This window comes from Ahaetulla prasina, chromosome 7 (assembly GCF_028640845.1).
Source record: "Ahaetulla prasina isolate Xishuangbanna chromosome 7, ASM2864084v1, whole genome shotgun sequence".
NCBI lineage: Eukaryota > Metazoa > Chordata > Lepidosauria > Squamata > Colubridae > Ahaetulla > Ahaetulla prasina.
In genome coordinates, this window is record NC_080545.1 from 27625799 (window position 1) to 27645311 (window position 19513).

The 19513-nt window shown below is 44.5% G+C and overlaps 1 protein-coding gene across 5 annotated transcripts in view; it reads right to left on the bottom strand.

The window, feature by feature from the left end:
- Window positions 1-19513, bottom strand: part of ASB15 (ankyrin repeat and SOCS box containing 15) — a 38186-nt gene that overhangs the window by 10050 nt on the left and 8623 nt on the right. For 4 of the 5 annotated variants that reach the window (XM_058189902.1, XM_058189901.1, XM_058189903.1 and 1 more), the window contains exons 2-8: window positions 16640-16727; window positions 4342-4482; window positions 3411-3463; window positions 2959-3090; window positions 2429-2587; window positions 1091-1336; window positions 158-329 (exon numbers count right to left, since the gene is read on the bottom strand). In XM_058189902.1, the coding sequence (XP_058045885.1) occupies window positions 158-329; window positions 1091-1336; window positions 2429-2587; window positions 2959-3090; window positions 3411-3463; window positions 4342-4460 (881 nt within the window). In that variant the 5' untranslated portion in view covers window positions 4461-4482; window positions 16640-16727. The other variant, XM_058189904.1, reaches the window with a different exon arrangement.

The window sequence follows — 19513 nt, forward strand, 5'->3', positions numbered from 1 at the left end:
TTTGAAGGCACTTCCAGGAAAGCTCCCTCTTCTTTATTTTTTTGCATATGCTATCTTATAACCCTTATGTCCATTTATAATGTAAATAACTAACAAAACCGTCATCATTCATTATGTAAAGTTGTTGGACAAAGAGATATAAAAGGAACACACTCACAGATAGTGTCCTTCATATGCTGCTCTGTGTATTGGAAGATGCCCTGCCTTATTAGGCAAATTGCCACTTCCTCCGTAGTCCAACAGCAAAGATATACAATCAGGATTGCCACCACCAGCTGCTTCAAAGAGTATTGATGATCCATCATCAGCTGTTATGTTAACATCACCACCTAGTGGTACAAGAGAAAGTAGACTTACGTCTCAATATTTTACTTATTCATCTCAATTTTGGAAATCTGTGTACAGGATCATTGTGCTCTAATCAATTGCTTATTATCCAAGTTGCAGACTATCCAAGCATTTTTCCTTTGATTTCCCTGTTCTGAAATATTTTATGAATTGCTACAGCCTTACAGAGGAAGGGAAGTGTCTACTCATTGAATCTGCTTGCATTAACAAGGCAATATGAACAGTAACTTCTAGTTACTAGTAAATCTATGCCACAACTCTATGTATTAAATTCAATGACTTTATGATAGTTAACGTAGATGTGGGAAATGTACACATTTCAAAATATATACCTTTCCAAATGTTAATGAATTATAACTCCCACCCAGTCCGGGGGGAAGAAAGATGGGAATTACATTTCAGGAGATAATTCTCTTCTTTCCAATCTATCCCCAGTTTGATGTTTCTAACTACACTGTTATTGTAACCTTGATAGATGTAAAAAACAAACAAACTTTAGTAGCCCTTGCCTGTGTCATCATAAAAGCCATCTAATCTGTTACTGACTTCTTTAATACCCATTTCAGCTTTCCGAAAAGTAGAAAATAAGTGGATTTAAGTAAATCTGAGTTGGGCAGCTAGCATGTATTTTCAATTGTAAATTGAAATTAAGAAAGATGTTCATAAACACTTTGAAGGCAGTCAACTCTTGTTACAGCTAAAGGTCATATTTCTTGCAGTACAAATATTGTTATTTACACACCTTTATGAATTAAATACTCCAATACATCACAGTGTCCATATTCAGCAGCCACACCTAAAGGTGTTACTCCGTATCCATCTTTCTGTTGGACATTTCCACCATTCTTCACAAGAAGGGCAACAATATCACTGCAGCCCTGTTTTGCAGCTTCATGCATTGCTGACCATCGTTTAACACATGGTTGGTTGATGACACAATTGTATTCAATCAGAATGGAAACCATTTCATGTGATTTCTGTCTTACAGCTTAAAAGTTAAGACAAAGAAAAGAGAGAGGAAATGTTTAGATGTCATATATTTCAAAATAACCCACTGCAATCTCTGTAGAAAAATATTGTGTTTTCACTGAATAAAAATACATGATGACTTTAGCTTAGTTTGTAATGTAGTTCTAATTCAACCTGTTATTCACATTTACATGTACATTTGATTTTGATAATAATAAAAAATATTTTAGAATTAAGGATATTTCCTCTGCTTTATTTGCTGAAGAATGTACAACAAATATTCAACTTAAAAGACCACTGAGGGCAGGGATTCAGCTATTCGCTACTGGCTATTCATCTGAAAAGGATGGCATCTATGCTGATGTCATAATATATCAAAATCTGCTAAATCAAAATTTCATTGTAATTACAAATAAAAAAGAGGAATTAAAAGCATACAGGAATTGGTGGCATGCAAATAAAGGAAATATTTCCTATTGTCATCATTCTTCAATCTCGGAAACTAAAGGAAACCCAACGGATGCTCCAAATATTTTTTTTAAATTCCTACAGTGGTTTTAGTGCATAAATTCTCTAAAAAATACAGGGACCAAGAATAATCTGAAAGTGAAAGAAAATGAAACATAATTGAGCAACTGATAATAAAGTCTGTTACATTTCTATCTATCCAAGTGGAAATCATCTCAAATGTACTTTTCCCTTCTTTGACTTCTTGACTTTCTCATGTGCTGAAGGCTTCCCCTGGAGCTATGCTATCAACACAAAGGGGAAATTAGGTCGCTGCTCAAGAGAATATACCAGAAGCACAAGAATGACATGAACATTGGTGTACCCCTTCTGGCGATCAATGGCAGGAGGGGGGCTCATTTACAAAGAGACCTAAGGAAACAGGACTTTAAAGAACTTACCATATGTCATGAGATCAACCTGCATGTGTAAGCAAAGTTATAAAGGCAGGCTATGTGTAGTAAAGCTTAATGAGCTAAACACCAGTAACTCATATGATTAAAGGTTTGTGTAACCAATTTCCAGGTTCTGCAGTGTTCAATCTCTGATCCTACAAGCTCTTGCAACAGGCTAAAATCCCCAAAGCCATTTACAAAATAATTACCAATCAGTAGAGGCGTTTCTCCTTTTCTGTTCATGGTATTTGGCCAAACTCCCTTTGCCAACAAGGTCCTGACATGTTCCACGTGGCCAGATTTAGCTGCCAATGTTAATGGTGTCTCTCCATCGCATGTCTTATATTCCCACATACTTTTATAAGATGCTAGGTTGAATTAAACATAAATTAAGTTTTCAGTGCTGCAATACATATACTTGCTTTAGAAATTTTTAATATTAGATCATGTTCAATCAAAATCTCATAATACTTGCACTGAATAGATGCTTTTGCCACAATCGAAACTGGCTAAATATAAATTAGTTGGTAACACTAATGAACCCTCATCACCGAAAGTACATACCGGTAGACGTATCTGTGAACACACCTGAAGTGGAGCTCAAACTTAAATAAGCTTATTGGTGCACTTTCTGGAAATAACCTTGAACTCATTCAGCATCCTAGGTGAACGCTGACTGGACACAACTCTGTATTCTTCAAACGTATTGATTGTAGCTTCAAAGTCTTGGCCAACTTACCATCCAAGATTACTTCAAGTATTTGCTGAATTGGCTGAACAGCAGCTTCGTGTAAAGGAAACCAGCCTCTCTCATCAGCCTCATCCAGAGCATATTTGTATTTTACATAGTTTTGAAGATCAAAGACTACTCCTAAAATAAATAGTCTAAGGTGAAATGAAGCAAGCATTCAGGACAGGCTACTGTTATCTTTAAAAAGGCAAGAAAGGCTTGTACTAAAGATTAACACAATTTGTAAAAGCACAAGCTGATAAAATATATGTGAGGTTTTACTTTGCTCAGGTAGGAGATATACACACCCATGAATATATGGGCAAACAATTGATCTGGTGGGCTTGATAGCAAAGAAATAAAAAGAATACAGTATGTGACAACTCCCAATGAAAACAACTGTAAGCAAAACAGGCCCACAATAATACAATTAACTTAACAATGTCTTTTGGCGTATATACCTTCTCTTATGGCAGCTACAAGTTTCTTGTTCTGATCACTGACAGGTACAAACCTATAGAAAAACAAACAAAGCATATATAGAATCTCACATTTTGGGTGCTATTTCTGTAACCTCATTAACATACCTACCGGTATTTTCCTGCTTCTGCAATACTTGTTTCCTTCAAGTCAACCTCCAAATTCTGGTGACTTCATGGACACATCCACATAATTTCTTCAGCAACAATCCAACATTTTCTTCCAGTCTATCCTACCATCCTGGAATATTAAGGTGGTCCCCCAACCAAATGCTAATCAGCCTTGCTTAGCTTTTCAAAACCAGCAAAACCAGATGCTATTACTTAGTTGTGTGTTGCTTTTTTCATAAGTGAATTGAAAAAACTGCATAAGTACTTTAGTTAGAAGTGAATTGCATTGGAAGGATTACTATATGTTTTTACAGTCAGATTCATTGTTTCTCCAGCTTTTTTCTTACATCTCATGTCTCTACAAATTAACTAAAATTGCCCACCTAAGATAAGTGATTTGTCCAACCTGAAGACAATGAAGTGCAAATATAAGTTCTTCAGGAATGCTCACTGCTTTCAGAAACCTGATAGTTTTTTTTTTTAAAAAAATCAATGTTGAATCAGGAAACAAAAATGGCTCAATAAGAATGTCAATTAACACTACAATCCTGTATTACTTATTAAAATATCTGTTTTAAATAGATTAGCATGATTGTAAGTCATCAAAGTAGTATAAGTAATAAACACATCTACAAGTTACCACAACTTAAACTCCTGAAAAATGAGTGAATATCCTAATTATGTTCCCAACATTGACCTTTAAAGCAATAGGTGAAGCACCACATATGAAAAGGCTGAGCTACTCAGAGATTAAATCAGAGAATTTCAAAACAGGGTTTGGCCTACCACATCACTTAGTTACCTTGCCTCATGACTGGGAGAAGTCCTTTGCTGATTCCGTTCAGTATTGAGGGACTCCTGGATACTAAATTGAACAGCATATTCAGTGAGATCTTCATCAGACTCCTCATCTCCTTCCATTCTTTTTTTAGGTGTTTAGGAGCTGTTCCAAGCCATAAAAAAGATAATGCTACGTGAAAAATATGCTAAAACATGAGAAAAGCACATGCTCAGTAAAGTTTAATTTCATCCTTTGGATTACCGTATATACTCGAGTATAAGCCGAGTTTTTCAGCACGGTTTTTGTGCTGAAAAGCGCCCCCTCGGCTTATACTCGAGTCTACGTCTCAATGTATTTCGGGAACCCCGCACAGGAGACGCCAAAGAGGCGGCGAGATCGTCCGGCGGGATTTGCCCAAGGCTGAGCAGTTCGCCGCGCGGACCTGAGCCAAGCCGGTCCCAGTCCAGCGAGCGGTGGCGACATGCGGCGCGCTCCGCTTTCACCGTTCGGCTGGACTGGGACCGCTTGGCTCGGGTCCGCAGTAACTCGCCAGGCTGTGCCGCGAAGAAACCATTTAAAAGCCCGCCAGGGCTTTCTTCTCCTCCGTGCTTCAAGTTGGGCTTTTAAATGGTTTCTTGGCGGCACAGCCTGGCGGGAGTTACTGCGGACCCGAGCCAAGCGGTCCCAGTCAGCGAGCGGTGAAAGCGACATGCGGCGCGCTCCGCTTTCACCGTTCGGCTGGACTGGGACCGCTTGGCTCGGGTCCGCAGTAACTCGCCAGGCTGTGCGCGAAGAAACCATTTAAAAGCCCGCCAGGGCTTTCTTCTCCTCCGTGCTTCAAGTTGGGCTTTTAAATGGTTTCTTGGCGGCACAGCCTGGCGGGAGTTACTGCGGACCCGAGCCAAGCGGTCCCAGTCAGCGAGCGGTGGCGACATGCGGCGCGCTCGCTTTCACCGTTCGGCTGGACTGGGACCGCTTGGCTCGGGTCCGCAGTAACTCGCCAGGCTGTGCCGCGAAGAAACCATTTAAAAGCCCGCCAGGGCTTTCTTTCTTCTCCTCCGTGCTTCAGAAGTTGGGCTTTTAAATGGTTTCTTGGCGGCACAGCCTGGCGGGAGTTACTGCGGACCCGAGCCAAGCGGTCCCAGTCAGCGAGCGGTGGCGGGCGGCGCTCGGCATGTCGCTTTCACCGTTCGGCTGGACTGGGACCTCGATCCCAGCGGCGGGGAGCCGACTTTGGCCCTTTAGCAAGGAGGAAGGTGGGAGGAAGCGGAGCTGCCGGCTGTGGCGCTCGCTCGGAGCCGCCGCCGCCGCCGCCTGGAAGAGGAGGAGGTGACCTTCACGCGGAGAGGGTGGGGATGGGGGTTGAGGCGTGCAAGAGGAGCGGCGTGGAGGAAGAGGAGGCGGCGGCCCGCGGGGCTTCTAAGACCAGCCACGCTCCGAAGAGGAAAGGGAGGCGAGTGGGTGGGTGGCTGGGGCAGACCCCACCACAAACACACACACAGCGGTCGGACGGCGCGGTTCCTTTCTCTACTCTCTCTCGCTCTCGTCAAGGCGCTGGAAGGGGCGGAGGCGCGAAACAGCAGCAGGAGCAGCCGGCGCTCGCCGCTTCCTCCTCCTCCTCCTCCTCCTTTCGTGGCGGGCTGCTTCCAAGTCTGGAAATCTGTTTTGGGAAGTGGTGGTGCAGCGGCAGTTCAGCCCTGTCGGCCGGGGAAGGAGGCGGTGGATCAGTTCTCGCGCCACACGAAGTCGGCTGGAAAGCTTGCTGCTTCTTCTTCTTTTGCTTCTCTCCCCACCCACTCTTTTCTGCTCTCTTGCAACGTTGCTGCAGCTCCTCGGCTCCTTTTCCGGCGCCCCAGAAGGCTCGAGCCTCTGCTGCCGATTGAATACTAAAATAAAATAAAGCGGAGAAGAGCAGGCGCCGCTTTTGGTGTCAGCGTCCCTGTCGCCGCCCGGCAGGCAGCGTTTAAAAAAGGCGGGGAGTTGAAAAGAGGCTGCCTCTTGAGTTACCTCAACATCCATTCCAGAGCCGCTAAAGAGCGGCTGCTTGGCCCGCCCTGGTTGAGAGCAGGCACAAAAAAAGGGTCCCTGGTGACCCAGAATTCATCCTAGCCCCATTGACTGGCCCCTTTGACTCGATAGGATCTAGCTGACGGGATTGTTAAACAGCGCTCGCACCTTTCTTCTGGGGAGGGACGTCACTCTAATAAATATTGGGAGGTGTTTTCAAGGAAACATAGGGGTCCACCTTCTGCCCACAAGAAATGTGAAATGCCACCATTCCCAGCCTTCTGAGCACATCAGCTTATCCTGGCAGAGGATGAGGAAAGTCGCATTTCAAAGCCTTTGGAAATCACCAGCTTGGAAAAAGCTAAATTATGTAGGGCTATTCAGCTACAACCGTGTTTAGGTTTTGTCTTTTGAGCGAGATAATGATAGCTAGCTAGCTAGCTAATTAGATAGATAGATAGATAGATGAATAGATAGATAGATAGATAGATAGATAGATGATAGATAGATAGATAGATAGATAGATTAGAAAGAAAACAGAACAAAAAACAGAATAATAGAGTTGGAAGGGACCTTGGAGGTCTTCTAGTCTAACCCTGCTTACATGAGAAACCTTATACCACTTCAAATGCTTATCCAATATCTTCTTAAAAACTTCCAGTGTTAGAGCATTCACAACTTCTGGAGGCAAGTTGTTCCACTGGTTAATTGTTCTAACTGTCAGGAAATTTCTCCTTAGTTCTAGGTTGCTTCTCTCCTTGATTAGTTTCCACCCATGCTTCTTGTCCTGCCCTCAGGTGCTTTGGAGAATAGTTTGATTCCCCCTTCTTTGTGGCAGCCCCTGAGATATTGGAATGTTCCTATCATGTCACCCCTAAACTAGACATACCCAGTTCACATGCCCCGTGAGACGTCTTGCTTGCATGTCACACACACGCACCGCTCGCTGGGGGAAAAAAAAAGGATGGATGGATGGATGGAAGGAAGGAAGGAAGGATGGATTGATGGATGGAGGCGACCGCTTTGAAGCGCAACCCTTCTCCCGCAACTAAGGGGGGGGGTCAATGTTTTCCCCAATCCTAGGGTGTGGGGAAACAGTCATTCTTTCTTCCCCCCTAGTCTCTCCCGAGATCGCACTGCAGCGCCCATCATCCCCAGCCGGCAATCTGAGCTCGTGCCATCGATGTGGTCCTTGAACTTCCCCCTCCTTGTTTCTAACCCAGCCTAGGATGGCCGGCGTGAGGGTATGGTGGTGGTAAAACGGCCAGGAGAAAGCTTTCGCTCTTTTCGAGAGGTCCTCTTGGAAGGCTGCCTTGGAAAGGGAAAGTGGGGAGGGGGCAGAGATTTCTCCCTCAAAGGTCCCCTTGGAAGGCTGGGTTGGAAAGGGAAAGTGGGGAGGGGGCAGAGATTTCTTCCTCTCGGGTCCCCTTGGAAGGCTGGGTTGGAAAGGGAAAGTGGGAGGGGCAGAGATTTCTTCCTCGGGTCCTTCTAGAGTCCTTGAGAAACTGATATCATACAAGGTTAATAAATTATACCTCCTCCTCATTGATGAGTTTTCATCCTGAAATTGATTGAAACATTGTACCATCATATGCTGCCATAGTATAGTGTTAACAACATCTGTAAAGATGATATATGAGCATGACACTAAGTTTTTCTATATTTCCCCTTTATTGAAAAACTTCCATCATGCTTCTTTCTGAAAACAAAGGTCATTATAATATACCTCATTATATATTTGATTTGATGATATTTCAGTTAATAAATACCATTTAAGGTGTTAAGCTTCCTTTCTTTTTCAGCAGCAAAGTGAATTACAACTTTAAAGAACTTTATTACTTTATATTCATTTATTTTAAGTATAGATTTTAGATGTTTAAACAAATATGTTTAGAGCTTTTATATCTTTCAAGTTATTCAAATGTTCCCCTCAGCTGCTATATTATGGCATGCTATTCCAATATCATGTTGGGGCTTTTGAGCAAGGGAGGAGGAGCGAGCACCGCCTTCGCTGGCATTCCGGGATTTCCCTTTGTTTAGAGCTGGGAATCCTCCTTCCCCCTTTTGCACTTTTATTGTTTTTCGTTCAAATAAATATTCATGTTATTTTACTTGGCTCTATCTTTATTTTTTACATTGACCAGTAGCTGCCTCATTTCCCACCCTCGGCTTATACTCGAGTCAATAGTTTTTCCCAGTTTTTTGTGGTAAAATTAGGTGCCTCGGCTTATATTCGGGTCGGCTTATACTCGAGTATATACGGTAAGTGCGAGAATTGAAGTATAAAAAAATAAAGCAAAATACATTATACTTTAGCATTCATTACATATATTCCATTTTGTCAATCAGTCAGAAAGTTGCAAAGCACAGAATTTACTCAGAATTGGTTTCCTTTGAAAGGAAGTGAGTGAAAGTTTATTATTCAGCAATATAAAGACTGAGCATCAGCAGAAGCAAAATTTAAATTCATTGAAATCCATTCTTCCTATGCCAAATATTTAAAGAAATGCTTCTCTAAATTTCTGTAATTAATTGCAGCTGTTTGGAAAATGTGAGTACTTCAATGTTTTTTTTTAATTATTCTATCCTTATTATTTTTATGAACTCAAGGAGGCGAATGCAGGGGTGCTATACAGCAGGTTCTGACAGGTTCTGGAGAACCGGTAGCGGAAATTTTGAGTAGTTTGGAGAACCAGCAAATACCACCTCTGGCTGGCCCTAGGGTGGGGTGGGAATGGAGATTTTGCAATATCCTGCCTCCAGGAATGGGAGGGAATGGGGATTTTGCAGTATTCTTCCCCTGGAATAGGGTGGGAATGGAGATTTTGCAGGATCCATCTCTTGCCATGCTCACCAAGCCACATCACACCCACCAAGCGACGCCCACAGAACCGGTAGTAAAAAAATTTGAATTCCAGCACTGGGTGAGTGTATCCTAATACTCTGTCCTCTTGCTATTTTCCCCACAACAACCACCCTGCAAAGTGAATTGGAATGTGACAGAGTGACTGGTCCAAAGTCGCTTAAGTGGAACTAAAATTCCCGGTTTCCCGGTTTCTATCCTGTGCTGTAACCACTTTACTAAACTGGGTCTTTTTTATACACTTTTGTTTTTAACAATATGAGTGTTAAATGTTTTTCAGTAAATAACAATTAGGGTTTCATCTGTACAGGTAGTCCTTGTTTAACAGTCCTAATTGGGACTGGAATTTCCATTGGTAAGTGAAGCAGTCACTATGTAACCGAACTGCTTAGCAATGGCAGTTTCAGTACTTCAAGCTGTGGTTGGTAGGCAAGGATCTCACACTTCTATACAAACTGAGAGCATATGCACCAAGACAAATTCCTTGTGTGTCTAATCACACTTGGCCAATAAAAAATTCTATTCTATTCTATTCCTAACTGCCTATTCTATCCAGCTGCCTCCTTTCCAGGTGGGCCTGACGAACCACCCTGCCATGCCCACCTGCACTTCCATGTCTTCCCCCTGCCTATCTCTGCCCTTTTGGACATCCTACGCTCTGCTGCTCCACTTCCACCTGACCTTCACAATCTTCTTCCTCCTACTGCTGACAAAGTATACCTGGCCAAGGCAGCTACTGGCTCTTCATTGTATTGGGAAGGGTCAGTAGTGGCCCTGACCAGGCACATCTTGTCAGCAGTGGGAAGAAGAAGATGGAGGAGTTCAGCTGGGGCAACAGAGAGGTAGTAGGGGCAGTGGAATGCAGGATGGCAGGGCTGTAGGGGGGAGTGCAGAGTGGCAAGGAAAGAGGAGTGCTGAAAGGCAGTAGAGAGATAGGTGTGGGTACTGGCGAAATGTAAAATTTGTTGCTGCTGGTTCTGTGGCTTGGTGGGGGGGGTCATGTTACTAGGTGGGCGTGGCCAACATTTTTTTTTTTACTTTTTTAAAGCATTTTTTTACTACCTATTCGGCCGAACTGGTAGTAAAAAAATGCTTTTAAAAACTTTTAAAAAGGTTCCCATGATCACAGCTGTGCTGCGCAATCGTCAGAACCTTTTAAGAAACTTTTTAAAGCATTTAAAACCGGATTTTTTATCACTACCAGTTCGCCCAAACCGGAGTGAACCGGTAGCATTTCACCCGTGTGTGTGGGGGGGGGAGTTGAAATACACACTGCAGTATCTTCATTGTTGTTTATTTTATTATTTATTATTTTATTTATTTGATTTTTATACCGCCCTTCTCCCGAAGGACTCAGGGCGGTGTACAGGCAACAATAAAATACAAACACCACAATATACAACTTAAAATGCAAGTTAAAAAACTTATAATTAGCCTAGAACTTTAAAATTTATAAAACCAAACCCCATTTAAAATTAGTAGAAAATTTAAAATCGATAAAATTTATGTAATTTAAAATTTAAAATTTAAAATTTAAGCCAGCCCCGCGCGAATAAAAAGGTATGTCTTCAGTTCGCGGCGGAAAGTCCGAAGGTCAGGTATTTGACGTAAGCCTGGGGGAAGCTCGTTCCAAAGTGTGGGAGCCCCCACAGAGAAGGCCCTTCCTGGGGCCGCCAGCCGACATTGTTTGGCGGACGGCACCTGAAGTCCTCTCTGTGAGGCGTGCGGGTCGGTGGGAGGCATGTGGTAACAGCAGGCGGTCCCGTAAGTACCCAGGCCCTAAGCCATGGGCGCTTTAAAGGTCGTAACCAACACCTTAAAGTGCACTCGAAGGCCACAGGTAGCCAGTGCAGTCTGCGCGGGAGGCGGTGTTACGTGGGAGCTACGTGAGGGCTCCCTCTATCACCCGCAGCTGCATTCTGGACTAACTGAAGCCTCGAGTGCACTTCAAGGGAGCCCCATGTAGAGAGCATTACAATAATCCAGCGAGAGGTAACGAGCGGCGTGAGTGACCATGCACAAGGCATCCCGATCAAGGAAGGGGTGCAACTGCCGAACCAGGCGAACCTGGTGGAAGGCCCTCCTGGAGACGGCCGTCAAATGATCTTCAAGGGACAGCCGATCATCCAGGAGGACACCCAAGTTGCGCACCCTATCCTTTGGGGCCAATAACTCGCCTCCAACAGTCAGCCGCGGCTGCAGCTGACTGAATCGGGGTGCCGGCATCCACAGCCACTCCGTCTTGGAGGATTGAGCTTGAGCCTGTTTCTCCCCATCCAGACCCGTCGGCTTCCAAACACCGGGACAGCACTTCAACAACTTCATTGGGGTGGCCGGGGTGGAAAATACAGCTGGGTGTCATCAGCGTACTGTTGGTATCTCACCCGAAGCCACTGATGATCTCACCCAGCGGCTTCATATAGATGTTGAACAGCAGGCGAGAGAATCGACCCTGCGGACCCCACAAGTGAGGCACCTCGCGCCGACCTCTGCCCCCCTGTCAACACCGTCTGCGACCGGTCGGAGAGATAGGAGGAGAACCACCGATACACGGTGCCTCCCACTCCCAATCCCCCCAACCCGCGCAGCAAGATACCATGGTCGATGGTATCAAAAGCCGCTGAGAGATCTAATAGGACCAGGGCAGAGGAGTACCCCCTGTCCCTGGCCCGCCAGAGATCATCCACCAATGCGACCAAAGCTGTCTCCGTGCTGTATCCGGGTCGAAAGCCGGACTGGAACAGGTCTAGATAGACGGCTTCATCCAGGTATTGGGGTAGCTGTCGCGCCACAGCACTCTCTACAACCTTCGCAACGAAGCGAAGGTTGGAGACTGGACGATAGTTACCCAAAATAGCTGGGTCCAGGGAGGGCTTCTTGAGGAGGGGTCTCACCACCGCCTCTTTCAAGGCGGCAGGGAAAACCCCTTCCAACAAAGAAGCGTTGATAATCCTCTGGAGCCAGCCTCGTGTCACCTCCTGAGTGGCCAGTACCAGCCAGGAAGGACACGGGTCCAGTAAACATGTCGTGGCGTGAAGCCTCCCCAACAACCTGTCCACGTCCTCGGGAGCCACAGGGTCAAACTCATCCCAAACCGGCTCAACAAGACGTGTCTCCTCTCCCTCGCTTGGATCATCCCAATTTCGGTCCAGACCGTCCCGGAGCTGAGCGATTTTATCGTATAGATAACCACTAAACTCCTCGGCACGTCCCTGCAAAGGGTCATCCCGCACCTCCTGATGAAGGAGGGAGCGGCCCACCCGAAACAGGGCGGCCGGGCGGTTATCTGCCGACGCAATGAGGGTGGAGGCGTAGGAACGCCTCGCCTCCCTCATTGCCACCAGGTAGGTCCTAGAATAGGACCTAACTAGTGTCCGATCAGCTTCGGAACGACTGGACCTCCAAGTGCTCTCTAGGCGTCTTCTCCGGCGTTTCATCTCCCTCAGCCCCTCAGAGAACCAAGGGGCCGGACGAGATCTGCGCCGGGTCAGAGGTCGCAGCGCGACACGGTCCAGGGCCCCAGCCGCGGCCTGTTCCCAGGCCGCGACTAGTTCCTCAGTCGTGCCGTGGGCCAGATCCTCAGGAATGGCCCAAGCTCCGTCAGGAACCTCTCAGGGTCCATCAGGCGCCTGGGACGGAACCAACGTATAGGCTCCGTCTCCCTGCGGTGGTGAGTGGCGGTCCGGAAGTCTAGGCGAAGGAGAAAATGATCAGACCATGACATAGGTTCTGTTACTAAATCACCTAACTCCAGATCATTTAGCCACTGTCCAGAGATATAAATCAGATCCAGCGTGCCTCCCCCCATGTGTGTAGGGCCATCATTTACTCGAATCAGGTCCAAGGCCGTCATGGAAGCCTGGAACTCCCGAGCTGCAGTCGATAACAAGCCAGCTGATGGTAGGTTGAAATCCCCCATGACTATAAGTCTGGGGGTCTCAACCGCCACCGCGGCAAGTACCTCCAACAGCTCGGGCAGGGCTGTGGTCACGCAGCAAGGAGCCAGGTACGCGATCAACAAGCCCAACTGATTCCTATGGCCCCACCTCACATAGAGGGATTCACAGCCGGCAATCTGAGGAACAGTGGCCTCCCTCGGCTCTAGATCTTCCTTAATGACAACCGCCACCCCCCCACCCCTACCTTGGACCCTCGGCTGATGAAATGCTCGGAAACCTGGAGGGCAAAGCTCAACAAGGGGAACCCCCCCCTCTGGGCCCAACCAGGTCTCCGTAATGCCCATAAGGTCCGCGGACTCCCCCTGAATAAGATCGCAGATCAGGGGAGCTTTATTAGCCACGGACCGGGCATTACATAACATCAACCGAAGATCCAAGCTCTGAGGATCATGGCCGCCTGAGGAACGGGTAGGAACTGAGGGGCCGGAGCACGTGATCGCCTTCAGACATCGAACACGTGCTCACAACTCTCGATACACCCCCCTCCCCTCCGCCATATCTGCCTCTCCCACTAACCACACAGATGGAACCACACTTATCGTCAGGAACTTCACCCTCCCCCGAAACCTTCGGACCTATTAAAACCCCGCCGCAAACACGCGCAGTGACTGGCCCCTCCCTCGGCTGGCTACCCCCAGCACCCGCCCTTACCCTCCCCCCCTTAAAAATTCCCTATCTAAAAATCCCCACAAGTTCTTTCTACACGCATGCCACCTCTGTGGATCCCAAGACCCGTCATTGAGGCCAGCCCTCGGTAACGTAGAGGGCCATTCCTGCGAGGCGGGGGCACCTCGCAGGCGCAAGAGTTCAATTGAGGAATATCGCATAATAAAATCGGCGAAAAAACTAGCTCCATCTCGAAATTGGCTAAGATGATAATATAAAATTAGTCCTCAGTTAAGGACGGACGTATAATAATCCGGTCAATGGACAGTCATGATGAATCTCCTGGTCAATATCCAGGACCCAGATCTTAGTTTGCTCCAATAAATATAAGTTCTTAAATCCAGGATAGGTAGTCCAAAGCCAAGTCCTAAACATGAGGAAAAAAAAGGGTGGGGTTGGTGTTTCGTGTCCATTCTCGATGAAATTTGCTGATCCCGGACAAGTCTCCTCTCAGTTCAGTTCCTGATGACCCATAAAGACATGGTATATGGCCATAAGGATCGCAAAAAGGCCAGGAAACTGTCGATGATATCACAGTATCAGGGGAAAGAACAGGCCAGGAAACAGGCCAAGGTACCTCCATTGTCTCACTCTCTGCCGGCCTCAGGCAATCCTCCAATAACCGGCTCCAGACCCGTCCAGTCCATGCCCACCAGGGGTTACTCCATCTCCACCACCAACACCCCTGGGATGTCCAGGTCCGGCTCGCTCCAGAGACCAGGTCTCTCCAAGTCTCTCCAAAATCCCTCCAAGAGGCCTCACAAAAAGGCAAGGCCTCCCCCGAGGGGCCGAAGGACGGGAGGAAACAAGGACGCCCAGATGAAAATAGAGGCCGCAACAGGCCATAGCAGGCCACAAAAAGGCCACCAGGATGAACAAAGGCCGCAGAGAAATGAGTCAATAAAGCCTTCATGGCCAAAGCCACATAGTGGAAACGACAGCAGCGAAGATGGAAAAAAGGCAGAAGCTATCCAAATGCCAAAAAGAAAAACCGCTGCTGTTCCAATTCGCCACTTCCCCTCCACTGCAGTTCGCATTCACAGCCGAGGGAAAGGGCCCAACATCCCCGGCCAAGGTAGAAAACAGGCCGGCTCACCACCCTCCCGGCGCCACAAACATGGCCGCCGCCATCCGCCGCTCACCTTCCCGGGTCCGTTCCTGGCAGCCGTGGGGCTTAAGAGGTCCGAAAACCTCTCTCATGGCTGCCTGAAACGTCAGATCTTCTCATCGGGGGATGAGCGGTTAAGCAGGCGGCCAGGAGCGCTGCCATCCTGTCAGAGCTAAGAAAACCGTCGACGCCGATCCTCAGGGTGCCGCCATCTTGCGCATGCGCAGAACAGGTCAAGTCGTTGAACAAATGGCTGCTAAGTGAGGACTATCTGTAGGCTTCCTCATCCCTTCCATTTTTAAAAAGCACTTTTAAGCTAAATTTTGTTCTAACAGAAATCTCAAAGGGTGATGGGTTAAAAATAAGTGGTTCTTCTATCTCTGTTTTTCATTTACATCTCATTTTGTCACATTTCTTATTGATATTTTCCTTTCTTTTTGGATTGTTTATGCAAAATCACTATTCAAAATATGTGGTGTGTATGGATTCCTAGCCAGCAACCCCACGTCAGTTTTCTGAATTTTACTAATTCCATTTCTACTTGACCAATTACTGAAATGCTTCAGCAAATCAGTTATCAGCCCCCATTTGTCAGCATGGTTCAGGTGTGAACTTGCTGATCAGCACTAAGCTTAGGAAGGCAGGAATTGGGGCAGAAAGCAGGTTCTGACTAGTGACTAGGGAAGAACATGGTGGACCTCCATAGATCACCAATGATCTGTGAACAACAGTTTGAAAATCACAAGTCTCGGAAGACAGCATGTTCATAAAACCCAATCTCAGATTTCTATCTCATCTGAACTGTAGTGTGTTCTTTCAGTGACCTCTTGATCAGCGGTAATATTCAGCTGGTTCTATCCGGTTTGAGTGAATTGGTAGCGGCGGCTGCAGGAGGCTCCACCCACCAGCCCAGATGTCATCATGTCCTGGTTTTAACACTCTGTGCATGTGTGGAAAACCCTGCACATGCGCGGAGGTGGTGCATGCGAGCGCTCACATTTGCGAATGGGTAGCGAAGGTAAGTGAATACCACCCCTGCTCCTGATTAAAACTGTCAGGAGGCAATAGAGATTTGGAGTCATCTGTTTCGACTGTCACCTAGCTTTCTCTGCTCCTATTGATACACTTCACCAGAAAAAAACACAACCTATCAACGCTTATGTGTTACTATTTCAGAACAATCCACATTTATAACCCTGTTCCCAAAAAAATTGACAGCAAATTCATTATATTGCTATTTAATTTTCACATGAAAATAAAACTGAAACTACTGCCACTGACTTATCCTCCTGAGCTCTAAAACTAAAATGAAACATTTCAAAGTACAGATTTTACTAAAAGTGAATATATTGAGTTTTTCATATCCACGAATGGTGATTGCTTGGTGTTTAAAAAAAAACTAGAAAAAGGATTTTATTTGTACCAAAGCTTGCTTAAAATCAAATTACATACATCTCACGGTAGTTAGGCATGGATCAAATATTTATTTTTACTCTGCCTTTATTATTTTTTATAAATAATTGTTGATGATTTAACACACTAACAATGTACGCACATCAAGTTCTCCATAATAACAAAGGAAGGGAGTAACTACACAGACATAAATTAGTCACAAAACAAATCTGTCATTATTTCCAATCGCTGTCTGAATTTATTCATAGCATAATATTTCTGGTTTTAAGTTAACAATCTATAAGTGAAGGTAAAAAAACTTACCTTTCAAAAGTTTGTCATTGTTTCATTGAACACTGAATTTCAAACATGTAGACACAGGCCTTGGGAACGGCTGGATCATGTGGTATTTCTAAAATTAAATACGTACTTGATAGTTAAATTAAGGTTTGACCTCAGACAACTGAAATAAAAGCAGCCTACAGGAAAATATGACACACAATTATTCCAAAGTCTCATCAAAGGTTATCTGAAGTTTAACAGATAAAATACAACTATTTGCCCCATGATAGGCAAGGTCTTGATGGTCATTAACCAGAGCAATCAATGTTTAATGTTATTATTCTGCTGCAGCATGTAGTAGCTTAGTATGTTGTGCAAATCTAACCACTTTGGAATTTACTGTACTGTCAGTTGTGGCTTAGTAAAAAAAAAACATGGCTAAATGGCATACTTCAACATGTAAAGCTAGTGTTTGCACAATATAGAATAAATACAAGCTACCAGGTTATGACATAGTATGTTATATGAATCAGCTTGTATCCTAAATTTGTGTTCAGTATTGTGGGAACTCAGACCTGGAATCAGTCAAAAGGTTAAACATATGTTCTGCCTTAGTACAATCCTACAGTGAAAAACAGCTTTCTTTAGGTAAACGGAAGTTGGAAAGAGCTGCAAATTAAATGCATAATATTAATAAAAAAGGAATGCTGCTGGAGAAAAATGGAAGGAGTTGGCATATGTACAATAACAATCAAATATCTTCCACAGTGGAAGTTGCTCTATAATGTATGATATAAAAGCCATCATCAGAAAACGTTTACAATTTTAAGCAGCTAACTCAACCAGCATTTTATCCCATAGTGGCCCACTTGGTTTTTATAAGAAGTTATAGGTATGATAGAAGCACAATAGCACTTTTACAAATTTTAAAAATTTTAAACCAATGACTTCCTATCAGTGGAACCAACTACAGGAGTACAGTTGGGAGGCTGACAAGGGCACCATTACTTGAACTTTGGGAGGGAAAAAACATATAAAATCTTTAGGTTAAGCACAACTCTTTGTATTTTCCTTGGCAGCAACATGGAAGGGAGATCACACTGTTTTTCTATATTTCCTCATTTTATTTCCCGGTCTAATTTATAGCTCTGGAGTTCCTTAGAAGACTCCCATCTGTATACTAATTATGCCTAACCCTGCTTACCTTCCAGACAAATATGACCAAGAAGATGGTGCCATCTGCTGAGATTCTTCAGGAAGAAGATTCTTTTTGTAAAAGAAAAAGTTAAGGCACAGAGATAATACTGCCAGCTATATTAAAGATAAGGAAGCCATTTACTATGTAGCTGGCTCATCCTATATTGATTAGAAATAATCTAAATTGTAGTCCAATTACTGGTATTTCTGTACAGCCCCAGATTATGTCATTTTTGGCCTATATATTCAACTTAAAATATTACATGCCACTATCCTTAACAATGTCCATCATTAAAGGAGAAACATTACCTGAAAAACCATATTTTATCTTTAATGATATATGCCTGTATTAATGTATGACTTTACATACACAACACACACACACACACACACACACATATTAAGATGACCAACCGTCCTCCTTTAGGGAGGACAGTCCTTCTTTTGTAAGTTTTGTCCTCTCTCGATATTTGAAGACTAATCTGTAAATATCCATATTTGATTGATGCCGAGTTGATCCGTTGCATGTGATGTGACGTATTTGTATTTGACATGATGATTCGTCAAGGCTCGGTAAAGTGCGGTAACGGGCGATTATGAGACGCATGCACTCAACAGTTGATTTAACCGCCCCGGGACTGCATCTACTTTTACACCAAGTGATGGGATTGGACTTCGACAATTACCTGACCTTAGGACCTTTCGCCGTGAACTTAAAACTTATTTATTTCATATGGCTGGACTAGCCTGATTTTTATTTTTATTGGATGGGTTTTTTAAATTGTGTTATTTTACAGGGGAGTATGTTTTTTAACATTTTGGGCATTTAAATTAGTTTTTTAAGGGTTGTTTTAAATTATTGTGTGTATTTATATTTTATCTGCCTGTTCACCGCCCTGAGTCCTTCGGGAGAAGGGCGGTATACAAATTAAAATATTATTATTATTATTATTATTAACACAGGAGAATTGTTTTTGAGAGAGCGTGCTGCACGCAAGTGGCTTTGTTTACTTCTTACCAAAACACAACACGGCACACACAAACGTATTAGACTCACTTTTTTCCTATTGGAAAATAGGTTAACCCTCTCCTCTCTGTGGCAGCCCCTCAAATATTGGAACACTGCTATCATGTGTCCCCTGGTCCTTCTCATCACTAGACTAGCCATGCCCAGTTCTTCAACTGTTCTTCATGTTTTAGCCTCCAGTCCAGGGGTGAAATGCTCCCGGTTCGGACTGGATCTCCTGATCCGGTAGCGATGGTGGCAGGTGGCTCGGAGAACCGGTAGCAAAACTCCCTGGCCCCCCCACCCCAGCTGAGCCATGTGATCATCAGTTTTTTTTTCCCTTTTAAAAGCATTTTTTCTTCAGCCAAAAAAAATGCTTTTAAAAGTAAAAAAAAAAGCTGCTGATGATTGCGCAGCTCAGCTGGGATCGTTAGAACCCTTTAAAAGCATTTTTTTACAACCTCTTTAGCCCAAGAGCTTGTAAAAAACATGCTTTTAAAAGTAAAAAAAAAAAGCTGGCCATGCCCACCCAGTCACATTACCACCACCCGCAATCGCCACCAATCTATATGTGTATTTTGGGTTTTTCTTGGCCAAGTGTAAGACTTTATTTTTTTCTACAGTGAAGAGATAATTTTGCTGTTTTTTTATGACTTCAGATTGTTCTAATGCAGACCAAAAGTCCTAATCTTCTATTAAAATCAGTTATTATT